This window comes from Limanda limanda, chromosome 8, assembly GCF_963576545.1.
Source record: "Limanda limanda chromosome 8, fLimLim1.1, whole genome shotgun sequence".
NCBI lineage: Eukaryota > Metazoa > Chordata > Actinopteri > Pleuronectiformes > Pleuronectidae > Limanda > Limanda limanda.
The window spans coordinates 22353787-22368344 of record NC_083643.1 but is presented as its reverse complement, the minus strand read 5'-3'; the positions used below and the strand labels follow the sequence as shown (position 1 = coordinate 22368344).

At 41.2% G+C, this 14558-nt stretch overlaps 1 protein-coding gene across 1 annotated transcript; it reads left to right on the top strand.

The window, feature by feature from the left end:
• Nucleotides 1–509: 509 nt before the first annotated feature.
• Nucleotides 510–10828, top strand: acanb (aggrecan b). The gene is made up of 18 exons (XM_061077036.1): nucleotides 510–582; nucleotides 1510–1893; nucleotides 2285–2459; nucleotides 3077–3204; nucleotides 3301–3594; nucleotides 3710–3964; nucleotides 4108–4282; nucleotides 4422–4549; nucleotides 4668–4961; nucleotides 5996–6106; nucleotides 6268–6375; nucleotides 6830–7900; nucleotides 8019–8123; nucleotides 8248–8406; nucleotides 8978–9081; nucleotides 9262–9406; nucleotides 9814–9996; nucleotides 10737–10828. Exons 1-18 carry the CDS (start codon nucleotides 510–512, stop codon nucleotides 10826–10828), a joined length of 3984 nt encoding a protein of 1327 aa, XP_060933019.1.
• Nucleotides 10829–14558: the final 3730 nt, after the last annotated feature.

The window sequence follows — 14558 nt, the reverse complement described above, 5'->3', positions numbered from 1 at the left end:
AACAAACACCCACACCCAATCAAACACACCCACACACACACAAACAAAAAACACTAGGACAGTTAGTACGCTGGAAAAACTAAACCTCACTTCAACAGTCATTTTGCATTAACAAACGTAAAGTATTTCAGGTGAATGAATCATACTTCGCCCTTTCTCTGCCTGAACTTATTTTAGCAATAAAGACATTTCCTGTGCCCAGAGACAGAGAGGGGCTTTCATGCCTCTCCAAGCATGTATGATATTTCCAAATGATACAAGAGACCCTTGACGTCCTATTTGTTTTAGCTAACGAGGTTGACGTAATCACCAAATGCGCTGGAAACCACAGATAATGAATGTTAAAAAACTTGGATGGAGAGAAATTAGGGATAAATAAATCATTCATTCATTCATACATTCACTTCAGTGTTCATTCAATGAGCATTTCTGGTGAAGATAGGTTAGAAAGTTTGTTTGAGTCTAAAAAAAAGTTTTACTTGATTCCACTGTTTTTTTTTTAGGTAACGATGACCCCCTTGTTTCTGCTGTGTGTGTCCCTGCCCCTCATCCAGGCAACAATATCATTTGACAATCATGATGGTAAGTTTGAAAAATATAATGAGTACTCATTGCATTTAATTGTATTATTGAACTAAGTCTTTGCCTTATCATCTGTTTGTAAAAATTACCAACTTCTCTCCAGATACCTTGGAAACAAGATAAGATAAAGATAAGATGTACCTTTATTGATCGTCCCTAGGGGAAATTCAAAATTGACAGAGCAACACAATGAAGTAGCAGCCCAAGGGGAAATGTACTAAGAAGTTATAATAAGCATAAAGACAGAATATAGAACAAATAAGATGAAAATAGAAAAACCCCATACAATATTATTATTATTAAATATAAAAGTTGTGTAATCTGAAGACATTGAGAAACTTATATCAAGACGTGTCATACTTGTATTAATCAGTCCAGTAATTTTGTCTTATGAAACCTACTATCTGATTAAAAGTTATTAAATGAGCAGCAGATGTATTGACTGATGTATCAGTCTCTTGGGGCTTTTGTCTTTTTTGTTCCTTTTTAAAATTTAAGCATATTCAAAGCCACAAGAAATACTTCCCCTCCCTAAAAAAATAGTAGATAAAATTAAATATTTAAGTTTTCTTTGGTTTGTAGAACAAATCATCCGTATATAGTAGAAATAGCAGGTGGATCAATCCCTGGCTCCTTTTGTCTGTAAGCAAAAACCCTTAACCCCTGTTTGCTCCTGCCTCGTTTGTAAGTTCTGCAATCAGTTCTGTGTGTGAAGGTGTTTGTAGGTCACACTAAAATCCTGCTTTGTCCCACTAAGGCTGAGAAGTCCAACAAATAATTTACCATTTTTATATAGACTGTGCTACAGCCCATGTGACTGAGATTTTGCCAAAACATACATCTTCACCATGAATTAGGTTGTATCCTCGTCAAAAAAAAAAAAAAAAAAAAAAAAATGAAATAAACCTTGAAATACTATTTTCACAGACATGGACGGCACATTGCGTGTCAGCATCCCGATGGAGGTGCCTCTCCGTCCTCTGATGGGAGCGAAGTTAGTGGTACCGTGCTACTTCCAGGACAACACCGTCAGTGACCCTGGAGCCCCAACCATTGCCCCACTCTCCCACCGCATCAAGTGGTCCTATGTCACCAAGGAGAAAGTCACTACCATTCTGGTGGCATCAGAGGGAAAGCTTCAGGTGGAGACGGAGTATTTGGACAGAGTGACGATGGTCAACTATCCCCTGGTGCCAACTGATGCCTCTCTGGAGATAACAGAGCTGAGGTCCAAAGACTCTGGCACTTACCGCTGCGAGGTGATGCACGGTATCGAGGATAACTACGACTCTGTGGACATCCTGGTTCAGGGTATGCTATAGAAAGATAAACAATGTTATTCACATTAGTTTACAAACAATATTAAAGTAGTATTAGAAGTTAAAAGTAAGTAAGTTAAATTCCAGTGTGTTTTCCAGTCAAAGTAATGCAAACTATTTCAACCAATTCTAGATTTTCCTCACAGAAAATTATCTTTATGCACATGTACAACATAATCTGTAATCTTACACAGCCATATGTTTCTCTTTTGATTAAGAAAATCTGTAGAAAACCTCTGACAAAAAGATAAGGTTAAAGAAATTCCATTCATCAAGCTCAACCGGCTTTCAAATCAAACCCCCCTCCTCTGGAAAGAGTTGGCAAAATGGCAAATATGTTAATACAGTTCTTCTGTCCTCTTCTCACTCTCTGTATCTCACAGGTATTGTGTTCCACTACCGAGCCATCTCCACCCGCTATACCCTGACATTTGAGAAGGCCAAGGCAGCCTGTATCCAAAACGGTGCCACCATCGCCACTCCGGCCCAGCTCTTGGCTGCCTACGATGATGGATACCACCAGTGTGATGCTGGATGGCTCTCCGATCAAACTGTCAGGTAATTTTCACCCCTCCAACTACTAAACTATTTATTCATTCAGGGTCACTGTGGACAGTTTGAAGTCAAAGCAATTCACACTCACATAGGGGGAAACCAGCTGACCTGGTGAGAGAAAAGTTAAACAAACACAAGAGGAAATGGAAAAGAATAAAATAATGAGTGTGATGCAGACTTTAATATAAAAAAGGGTTATGTCTTTGAGTTAGGTTTAGCTAACCCTGCCTCTTAGGGAGAGGCAGTGGACTAGTGGCAGAAAACTTGGACTACTGGCAGAGAAGGGGTCTCTGGTTCGATGCTGGTTCGACTCCACGGTTCGTCTCCTCGGAGTTTCGGCGGAAACTTGCCTGGATGGTGTAACGAACCTGGACCTGTCCAAAGTTCAAAAAGACTCTTCTCCCTACCCTGTCTAGTGCCCCTGAGCAAGGCACCTTACTCCCCCAACATCTGCTCCCCGGGCGCCGTACCTGGCAGCCCACTGCTCTGCTCTGCAGTGTGTCCTGCACCAGATGGGTGAAATGCAGAGGACTAATTTCCCCAATGCATGAGTGTGTCTTTGCATGGTTGTGCATGTGTGTGGGATTAATAAAAGTGTATCTTCTTCTTAATCTTTCAAGATACCCAATCCATGAGCCCCGCGAACGTTGCTTTGGAGATAAGGAGAACTTCCCAGGTGTGAGAACCTATGGAGTGAGAGATGTCAACGAGACCTATGACGTGTATTGTTTTGCTGAGAAGATATCAGGTAATCATCAAAAAAGGCCCATGTGAAACCTCTGTAATGTACTCACCACTGCTCCATGTCATGTAAATGTGTTTGTCTGCACGTCTCTCCTCCCAGGCAGAGTCTTCTACTCAATGTCCGTGGAGAAGTTTACTTTCTATGAAGCAGGAGATCAGTGTGCCAAACTTGGCGCTCGGCTCGCTACCACTGGAGAACTGTACCTGGCTTGGAAAGCTGGCATGGATGTGTGTAACGCTGGCTGGCTGGGCGACAGGAGCGTGCGCTACCCAATTAACATCGCCAGGCCTCAGTGTGGAGGGGGGCTTCTGGGTGTGAGAACTGTCTACCTTTTCCCAAACCAGACTGGATACCCCTACCCAGACTCTCGTTTTGATGCCATCTGCTTCCAAGGTAAATCCTTTAGGGGAAATAGGTATTTGGTCATTGCTGTATTGAATTTCTCGATTAAGTTTCTGACTAATGAGGCAAGAAAACATGTCAGTCATTACAATCTGGTTTTCTTCAGATGGTCTGGATGAAGACGTCGTGGCTTTAAGGACCACGCCTTTTCCAGACATCATCCGAATGACACCCGCCCCTGGGGCGTACCCAGGCCTTTCTCCCTCACCTGGGGGTGAAGAGATCAGGGGCGCAGGAGTGGACACGCTCTCCCCACTGCCCATCCCCCCCAGTGTGATAGACACATACACCAAGGTGACTCCTGTTGTGCGTGTGCCTGGACTTGAGCTGACAGGCCTCGATGCTGCCATGGCTCCCACAGGTGAGTGGGTTTTGTGGTCGATAACAAAATCGTTGTAATACTTTAGCAGTACAAGAAAAGTTCACAACAGCAAAAAGAGCATATGGAAATTTGGCTCTGGTATCGCCACCAACTTTCTTATTTCTCTCCATCGCTTTTCCCAGGTGTGGTGTTCCACTATCGACCCATCACTGGTCGGTACACTTTGACCTTTTTGGAGGCTCACCAGGCTTGCAAGAGTATTGATGCGGTCATTGCCAGTCCTCTGCAGCTGCAGGCAGCATTCGAGAAAGGCCTTCACCAATGTGATGCAGGCTGGCTCCGTGATCAGACTGTCAGGTGGGACAGATCAATAGACTTTAGAGAATAACATCTAGAACACTGAACTGGAAATGGTTCCATTTTGTTTATTAAAGTCAATCCCTAAAATATACAACAACACAAAGCCTTAGCATGATGTATCTTCTTTCATTACCAGGTATCCAATTGTGTCACCCAGAGAAAACTGTGCTGGTAATCTGCCACATCTTCCAGGAGTAAGGTCCTATGGCCTGAGGCCAGCCAACGAACATTATGATGTATTTTGTTACGTGGAACGTTTGCAAGGTGAGCAGGATTAACCGTTCTCACACCCTACAGCAACTGTCAACTTTTATTTTAATATGTATTGTACCTGACCTGTATGGACTCTTATGGATGCTGCTGAATGCTCATTCTCTCTCAGGTGAGGTCTTCTTCACCAGTGACTATGACAGCTTCTCCTATGATGAGGCCGTCCAGCACTGTGAGAAACTGAACACCAGTCTGGCCACCACCGGGCAGCTGTACGCCGCCTGGAACCAAGGACTTGACAAGTGCCGTCCCGGCTGGCTGACGGACCGCAGTGTCCGTTACCCCATCACAACCCCCAGGTCCCACTGTGGAGGCGGACATGTGGGGGTTCAGATCATCTACTCCTACCCCAACCAGACAGGATTCCCTGATGAGCACTCGCGTTATGACGCATACTGTTTCAAAGGTAGGGATTGATTATTTTATATTCAAGATATTATTAAGATTATTAACTCATCAGGTGCTAAATTGATACAGAGAAGACTTTCTTTAGTATGACGATTTCTGGATATTGAAGTTTTGCTATGCACGGCTATAAAAGCATAAACATTCAATCAGAGTTGTTTTTGGACCAGCGTCTCACTACCAAGCTACAACTTCAATGTACAATGCATATATACTGGTTGTTTATATTATACAGTCAAATTAAATAGATGTTACACACATATAAAACATATTTGCCAACATTGTGGTTCCCAAACGACAAATTCACCAAATTATTTATATAATCATACGCAATACCACTATATTACTTTTTATTATTAAATTGCACATACTGTACACACACATAGGCTATACATGTGTATACACCCATATGTGTAGACAGAAAGATGCACAGACATAATAACATACACACACAACTTCAAATCACTCGCTAATCTCCATTATGGTAACAACATTCATAGAATTACTTTCTGTTTGGCAATTTGTCTACTAAGTAAAAGCTAAATGTTTGATTTGTTGGTAAAATGCTTTATACCGAGTGGAATTAAAGAGTTTATAGTTTGAAAAGTTGTGAATATTGATCTGGAAAAAGTGTTGATTGCTTAACAGACCTCTGAAAAAACTCTCTGCTCCTTCTCCACTTAATGCTGCTCTTTCCTCTAAATGTCTGCCTGCACCACTGAATGACATAATTTGTGCAAAAAGTATTGGGAAAATGGATGGGAAAATTTGCCAGATTAAGTAGAACAATTGTAAACTTAACAATGTCCAACAACCTCAGTTTTAAACCATTTTAAATTGAATAACACATTGCAACATTAAACGTGTAGTTGAAAAAGGTGAAGTTTCTTTGACAGAGTTGGGATACATCAAACAAAAATGTTACCACCCATTTCGTAATGTGACTTGTTATTTACTTAATATAATAATTTTCACAATGATATGATGATGTCTGACTTAACGAGTGGTATTTATCTTATTTTGTCTGTTTTTCAGCTGAATTCCCAGTTGTTCACGTTGAAATTGAAACTAGTGTGAATATGACAATAGTGACAGTGGATATTATCAATAAGACAACAGCTACAATTGATCACCTTGCACCAACGGGTAAGACATATTCAGTAAATATTATTACATTTTTTACTGTAATATTTGTCAATGTGAATGGTTCTAATGACCAAACTACTTTGTTATTCAACGTTATCCTTGTAAGTCAGTTATTTTCCTATTTACTAAAATAGTATGAACACCCCTGTGTTTGTTTTCAGGTGAAACTACTGTAGTCTACAATGAAACGGAATCCAGTGTAAATATTACTGAAATAGAGGAGTTTATCAACAAGACAACCATCACAACTCATCAAGTTCTTCCTCCTGGTAAGATGTCCAGAGATATGTAAATGAAATTGTCTTAGTCTTTTACTATCCTTGTTAACGGCTTGAAATCATCAAAATGTATGATTTTTCTGTAAAAGTGACCAAAGTAATGAAAGAATTCAGCTTCAATATAACAAATATTAGTTAAACATTAACTAATACTTTATAGAAACCAATAAGGCATTAATAAGAACACTTTTGAGTTACCAGGTGGTGAAAACCCCTGTGATTGGTTTGGCCACTTAACTTCTTACCTTCTGGAAAATGCTGCGGAAAAGAGAGCTACCAATACTTATCATATAATTATGATTGAAGTGACAGTATCTCCACTGGAGCACCAACCTCTGTCCTACATATCTCTTTGTTAAACAAGACACAATAAAGTACAATAGCTAATGTGTACTTTTTACCATATTCTGAATGTATCCTGCAGTGAGGGCCACCGTTCCTCCAGTCGTTGTTGAAGTGTCAGGCTCAGGCTCCGCTGATCACTCAGCCAGCGGCGAGACTTCAGGGCAGTCTGGCATCTCCAGTGCCAGTGGTGACACCTCTGGTTCCGGACGAGACATCACCTACAGCGGACACACTGACGTCTTCTCTGGAGACCAGTCAGCCTCTGGAGATCCCCAAGAGGCAGGAAGGGGAAGCGCATTCCCCTTCTCGTCTGGAGAACTGGGTAGTGCATCTGGATCTGGAGAGGGGATTGATGGACAACAATCTGGCTCTGGGGTATCAGGATCAGGTTTTACCAGTGGCAGTGGGGATATCAGTGGCAGTGGAGGAGACTTGATGGTCATCATGGTTGATGGCAAGATGGTGGAGGTCTCAAAAACGCACAGACCCGATGAACAGTTGTTAGGCAAGGAGGGCATCGTGATAATGGAATCAAGTGCATCCGGATCAGGAAGTGTCTCTGGGTCGGGCTCTGGTGGATTTTCTGGCATCTCATTTCTTGACCACAGTGCCATTGACCTGACAGTTCAGCCATTAGGTGAGCAGGAGGTTTCTGGATATCGTCCTTTTGGATCAGGGTTCAACAGTGGCTTTCCCAGTGGTTTTCCTTCTGGTGTTTCAGCCAGCGGCTCTGCCTCTGGAGATGCTTTCCAGCATCGTGAAGATGTCATTTATGTAACAGATGATGAGATGATTGAAGTGACCGTATCTCCACTGGAGCGCCAACCTCAGCAGGGCCGGGGGGTGGTGGAGGTTAGCGGGGCAGGAAGTGGGTCAGCGATGCACCATGAATTCAGCGGCACTTTGGAGCAAAGCTTGCATTTCTCAGGAAGCGGAGTCCCTCATGAGAAACCAACGACTGAGCAGCTTTCTGTCATCCTGCCACCTGACTCTACGATGACTTACACAGAGTACATTGCTAGTCTTGCTCAATCTGGACTTGGGGAGGACGAACGAGAAGGCCGCACACTTTATGTTGTGACTCCAGACGCAGCCTACACCAACCCGACCACAGCACCATCAGTGTCATTAGCAACCCCTGCTGTAGTGGAGGAGCCTGATGTTGTTGAAAGTAAGTTGATTAGTAGTTGACTTTGCAGTAATTCATCTGCTTTCACCATATCATATACTTTTATATATAAACTGGATAAACTATTAAGTCTCTTTCCATTTGTTGTCGTGCTCTGTAGATCCTTGTGATCCAAACCCCTGTGGCTCAGGAACCTGTTCGGCGCAGGGAGAGATCGCTGTGTGTCAGTGTCCCAACGGCTTCACTGGTGAAGACTGCTCAACACGTGAGTCACCAACCACCACTCACAGCCAAAAAGCTGAAACACCAAAGTTTTATTGGAATAAACTACAGAAATTCAACATTTGTGTCCATATTTTGTGTCCAAATGTGTATGTTTGTGTTTGTAGCGGTGCAGGGCTGTGCTGAAGGCTGGTTGGAGTTCAGGGGCAGCTGTTACCTGCACTTTGCAGAGAGATATACCTGGACTGAGGCCGAGCAGCGCTGCCAGGTGCTCAATGCTAACTTGGTCAGCATCAATTCCCAGGAGGAGCAGGAGTTTGTCAACTGTGAGTAGCTGTTTGAGAGATAACCACTGATCTGCAGCGTTGGTATTGATTTTGATTTCGCTTTAGTCTTTGAGGACAATTTATTTAAGCCTAATTGTATCCTGATCTAGAGATACTTAAAGGAAAGAGATGCAACAAGGTTCCCCCAACCCAGTCTATGTTGTTATGTAGTTTAGGCATCAACTCTAAGGCCTTTAGTCTGACTCTAGATGTGAATTGACTCTATAATTGACCTTGATAATTAGATACATTTATATGTTTATTTTGCGAAAATCCAGAGGAAGATTTGATTTGGACCAACTACTTATTTCTTATAACAGCAATTAGTCTTGTAGAAAACAGATAAGTCAACTTCTGACAAAGGTAACAGGAGATATTGTTTTACTAATTAGGAGCTAGGCTATAGTTTGTCCATTCATCATACTATCATTAAATTTGTATAGTTGACCGAACATATTTTGACATGTGACATATATAATTGTTTTCAAAGGTTAGTTTCATTACGTTTTAGTCTCACTGTCATCATGAAAAAAGGTAGCGTAATTCCTGGGGATGACATGTTTCAGCTAAGCTCTCTGTCTTTGTGATACAGCCAATGGTCAGGACTACCAGTGGATCGGGCTTAATGACAAAGATGTGCAGAATGAGTTCCGCTGGACAGACAGAAGTCCTCTGGTGAGTGTGGCAGGAGCTTGTTGTTCATAGTCTGTTAGATTTTGTTCAGCGGAGGTTGAACTTCTACCACTACCGTTTACTAATTACTTTGTTGCCTCTACACACATATTCATTGTAGACTTGTATTTGTTTAACGAGTGAATTTCAAGTGCTCATTTACTGAAATATTACAACGTTCAGACCTTCGCGAACTGGAGGCCGAACCAGCCCGATAACTACTTCAACTCTGAGGAGAATTGTGTGGTGATGATCTGGCATGAGGGCGGACAGTGGAATGACGTGCCCTGCAACTACCACCTTCCCTTCACCTGCAAGACTGGACCAGGTAGGCTTACTGGGTTGGAACATGTGTCGAACCAAGACATTGTCTACACAACTGTATGATTTTGGGGCAGAGAAACCATTATATAACTGCCATTGATGTTGTTTCTGGAAAATGCTCATGACACAAAGCAAGAGTAAAGCGTGAGGTAAACTGTAATGTCTAAATTCCCCAAATTCTCTATTTTACATTGCACATGTGGTTACACAGAAGTCTTTGGAAGGCGTTTGTCAAATCTCTTTTTAGCGCCTTTTTTACATGTGGACCAAGAGGCCCAAAGTTAGTTAGTTTAGGCAAAGCGCACAGGGCCATGACACAAAACTAAATCTTAATGGGGTCATGGGACAAAAATGAACCAGTGACCTCTATCAAGACAAGCTTTAACTTTCACCTGTCATTCGATGTTGCAGTAATGTGTGGAACTCCCCCTTACGTGGAAAATGGCCGGCCAATGGGCAGCAGCAGAGACCGCTACCCTGTCAACTCTATAGTCCGCTACCAGTGTGATGCCGGCTATACACAGCGCCACCTGCCTGTCATCCGCTGTATGCCAGATGGACAGTGGGGGGAACCTCAAGTGGAATGTACAGATGGTAAGGTTGCAGCTTGGAAAACATGAAATATGAATTTAAATCTACAATGAAAAAATGTTTGTATCTTAAAAACTAAAGCACATCAGTGTAACACACACCACAGCTGAACTTTGCAGGCTGAACAGAAAACAACAAAACAAAAAAAAGACCAGATACAGTGTAAAATGAATTGAAAAAACCCCACTATAAGCAAAATAATATATTATAACTAGAATGGCCCTCTACCAGTAGCCTTAAATTCAATCAAGCTGCAAAAAAATTCCCATATTCATAAATATCAGTCCCCAAACATTTATCGTAAACACACACACGACAAACCAATTAGCTTGCTAAAAGCAGGTTAAGGTAGTCTAGCTTTTAGCGACAACTCCTGTAACAGCACACGCTAGGTGGCTTTATGAGTCATGTTCAAAAATGTAGATTATTTTTTATATATTCTGCAATAATTTGATATTAACCATATAAACCACATTGGTGGGAGGTATCTATTTAATGTTGGGAACTGCAACCCTTCCATCCTTTGAAAGCTTTTCACATCCGAGCACTTTAAGGACCAAAATGTCCCTGAGGTTACTTGAGGATTAAACCTTAGAAAAAAATGTAAATGCATGAAACTAAGTATCAGTGCGCCAGGGGTAGTACTGGCCCACAGGTAACGGGTCCTTTAGCCACTTCAGGGTAATTAATAAGTCTTTCGGTTTACATGATATCATCGGTATGCGTACCTTTTCCCTCCTCAGCCGGCGCCAACAGTAACAGGCTACACAAAAGATCCCTCAGGAGAAGAAGTAAAGCGGTCAGCAGCCAACAGGAAAAGAGGAAGCTGCTCTGAGCAGGACTGAAAGGACATACAACAGAGAGCCACAAAGGACCCCTTTTGCAAAGAAGCATGGACACCAATGCAAATGCCCGACCAAAAAGATAACATTCTCCTCTTATGTATATACACATACTTAAGCACATTTAGACACTGGTAGTGTAATTGACAGGTGTTTTGGATGTTTGAGTGTCACTCTGCACCTTCTGAAGGCAGTTTCTTCTTCGTATTTATAGCATCTAATTTATAGCTTTGATCCAGTATTCTCAAGCATCATTAATTCAAAAGTAGACATTTTCTGCAATCCCTTACCCGTCCTGCACACAAGGTGAGGTCGATTAAACACTGTCAAACAGTGAAAGAAGAGTGACACACACAACGTCTAAAACAGTCCAACAAAAGTGTTTTCAATTGCAGCTGGATTCTCTGACACATTGTTACATAGACTTTAGCAATTCTTAGGGTCTTTTTCTAGATCTGTGTTTGTTAGCATTTCTTTCTTTTTCTTTTATTGGGTCGTAGAACTACAACTGTGTGCTTTAGACTGGTGAGAATGAAAATAACGTAACGTCAAGTAAAGTATCTTACATTGCAGGTCCAGACAATGATTCTCAAACTTTTTGGTTGTGATTCCTGAAATGACAGCGATGAGTTTTGCTTAACTTGATTCATCACGAGTCTCTGATCCTCACAGCAACTCAAGATTGTATAAAAGCACAATCACAGCAGATGAGAAGTGCATACAAAATATATTGGTGTGGTAGAAATAGATTTTTTTTAAACCATTAAGGTATCTTTCAGGAGACACATTTTGTTTTTGTTCACAACCTCAGGTTTGAGAACCGCTGTGCTATGACGCCAACACAGCAGTATCAGACATACTGTCATGATTGTGCTGTTCCATTTTATGATGAATAAAAACTTCAAGACGTGAATAAAGTCACTGCAACAAACCTGGAGTGAAACAGTCAGCACTCATGCACTTTTGGGATTCATCAGTCACTTCTGTGCTAATCATTTGAATCCAGTGCACCTTAAATAGTAATAAAAATACAAATATAAAAATCACCTGTAGCTGACACACAACAAGGAAACTATACTAAGTTAATAAGTGAGATTTATAGTAGGACACTGAACTGGTGCCAAACTCCACCTCATTAGGTCGTTTTAAGTTGCAAATCATTTCATTTTTACATTTGCAACTCAAGAGCAATCCATCATCTATGTCAACACTGTCTGATGTCAGAATCATATTTTTATAAGATTATGGCTTTGCAGAATAATGAGTATCCATCCGTCCATTTTCTGTACCGCTTATCCACTGAGGGTCACGGAGGGGAGCTGGAGCCAATCCCAGCTCACATTAGGTGAGGGGTGGGGTGCACTCAGGACAGGTTGTCAGCGAATCACAGAGCTTGAATGATGAGCTCCTCACTGTAAATATTCTCACAACTTTCTGAACAGCAGGATCTGTTGATAACTTGCACAGAGCAAACAGTTTAATTCATGAATTCATTATTGTTGATTTGTTAGTTTAAATAAATATCAAATGGTCATGACTGATTTAACAGCCTGCTGCACATGTGACAACACAACTGGATTTTTTATTTAAGCCTTACATGTCTTTGTGGAGGTTTCTGGTTGTGTTTGATGTGACTGATCGAGAGAAATGTACTTGACATATGACATTTTAGGGAAAAGGAGCTGTGAAAGTGGTGGTGTGTGTTTAAAATTATGTCAAAGGAGATGGAGAAGGGGCTAAGAAGAGGAAGAGGAGGTTATAAAATGTTGACCATGACCTTTTAAAGGTCAAGATTAGCTTCAAATTGGAGAGCAGACACTTGTGTCCATGTCTGACTTCTCACAGACCAGCTCAGAAACACTGAAACAGCAATTCACATTCATAATTCAGTGAACATACAACCAAATGTTGACTTAAATGAGTGAATCTGATAATTTTCCACAAAGTAAAATTGTATTGTTGCTCTAATATTTGTAAACCTTTTTGTTTGTGCAAATTTCAGCATGAAGTCAAGATGTGGTGTAACGGTGAGGGCATTTCGAAAATAAAACTGTTAGATTATGGGATCTCCTGATTCATCAAACTGAAATGCTTTTTGACAGAAAACCTAAAACTGTAATGTTGATGTCACCTTTGTTGTGATTTTGTTCTGATCCCGAATCCTGATGTGAACATACAGTATACATGTACTGTGCTGGGCCAAATAAAACTTGGAATCATCTGTTTCTGTAATTATTGTCCTGTAGTGAGCAAGACTAATTCATCACTCCTTAGCTTCTTGGTATCAAGCATTACAGAATGGTATATTACCTGACATATGGAAATCACATTTTTCTCAGCTCTCTGGAAACACCATCTTTGCTTGGAGCAGTTTATTTTGAGGTGAAATCTCTGAGCCAGAGGAACAAACCTGGTATTTAGTTTGGTTTGTACCTTCCTGTGGAGGCCAGCCGTGAAAAAAACACACACACCTAAAGCACCTTTATCAGCCTCTACAGTGACTACCTTCATCACCACACTGTGTGTATGTGTGTGTGTGTGTGCGTAACAGGAATACCAGCCCTGCATGTATATTAGTACATATGTGGTCTTGTGTGTATATATACGTCTATGTGGTGTGTTTGTGCAGTCATACACTCCTCTGCATATTAATCCAATGTGTATGTGGCAGTGTAGGACTGTAAATCTCTGTGTGTGTTAATGTGTGTGTGTGTGTCCACTCATGTTTGGCCAACAGGTGTAAATAGGATGTTTATAAAATTTGCAGGCCATCTAATCACTGGGACGTCTGTTTGCACGCGGAAGCAGGAGGGCGCAGCGACGTGTTTGACTCCACTCATCTGAAAGTGCAGCGCACCCAGACAGAGTGGCGCGTGTTAGCTTTACATACAGTGGCTGTTCTGTGTGGGTCACTCGCCCATCTCACCTCTCTACCCTGGCATTCCTGTCTAAACAGTGAGTGAGACTGTACCAACTTGTGAGTACGGGTCGTTCAGCGGTGATTCAGAAATGCTTTTAATAAATCTGATCAAATAATTTCAGGAGTGAAGCAGGTTTTCTTAACATGTCATCTATTTAATTAATGACCATTAATGATGTTCCAGCCATGACCCAATAATAATATCCGTGTGTCAGTATTTTTATGTGTGTATTTGTATCTTTGAATTAGAGTGTGGGTAAGTTGATGATATGCTGCCTCAGATTTACCGTCATATAAAGATTTTCACTTTTCAAACCCTTCAGTTGTGGTCTGGTTGACCCACATCTCAGTTTGGCTCAGTTATTCAAAAAGTGATTGTGGCCAAAATAACTAATTGTTCACTTACCCTGTATAATACACTCAATAGTTTACTCAGTGGTGAGCAGTATAGGGCCAATTAGGATTTCTTAATTTGTATCATCAAGTGCAGAGTCTCAAACCCAGATACTATGTTGGACAGTAAATTTAGTGCACTATAGGTCCTGTTCAATATGTCAACCTGACAAGTTGGCCTTCAATATTTACAATTTTATTATTTATATATTTACTTTTCATTTCTTCTCTACTAAAGTTCAGAGGCAGATATCTTTACTCTTCTACACTACTAGTAGGGTAGGGTTAGTAAGTTGTTTCGGAAGCACTTCCTATCTCATTCTTTGAAATACTCTTTACATCCTAGTATCTATCAGGGGAAAAAAAGATGGTGTCTGTGGCCCATGCAGGAAAATGAAATGATTGGCTGG

Excerpts from the sequence above, each read along its gene's own strand:
- acanb (XM_061077036.1), top strand. The coding sequence starts at position 510 with ATGACCCCCTTGTTTCTGCTGTGTGTGTCCCTGCCCCTCATCCAGGCA. Across the intron at positions 583-1,509 it reads ATCATTTGACAATCATGATG|ACATGGACGGCACATTGCGT; the intron begins GTAAGTTTGAAA and ends CTATTTTCACAG. Across the intron at positions 6,376-6,829 it reads TCATCAAGTTCTTCCTCCTG|TCGTTGTTGAAGTGTCAGGC; the intron begins GTAAGATGTCCA and ends CCGTTCCTCCAG.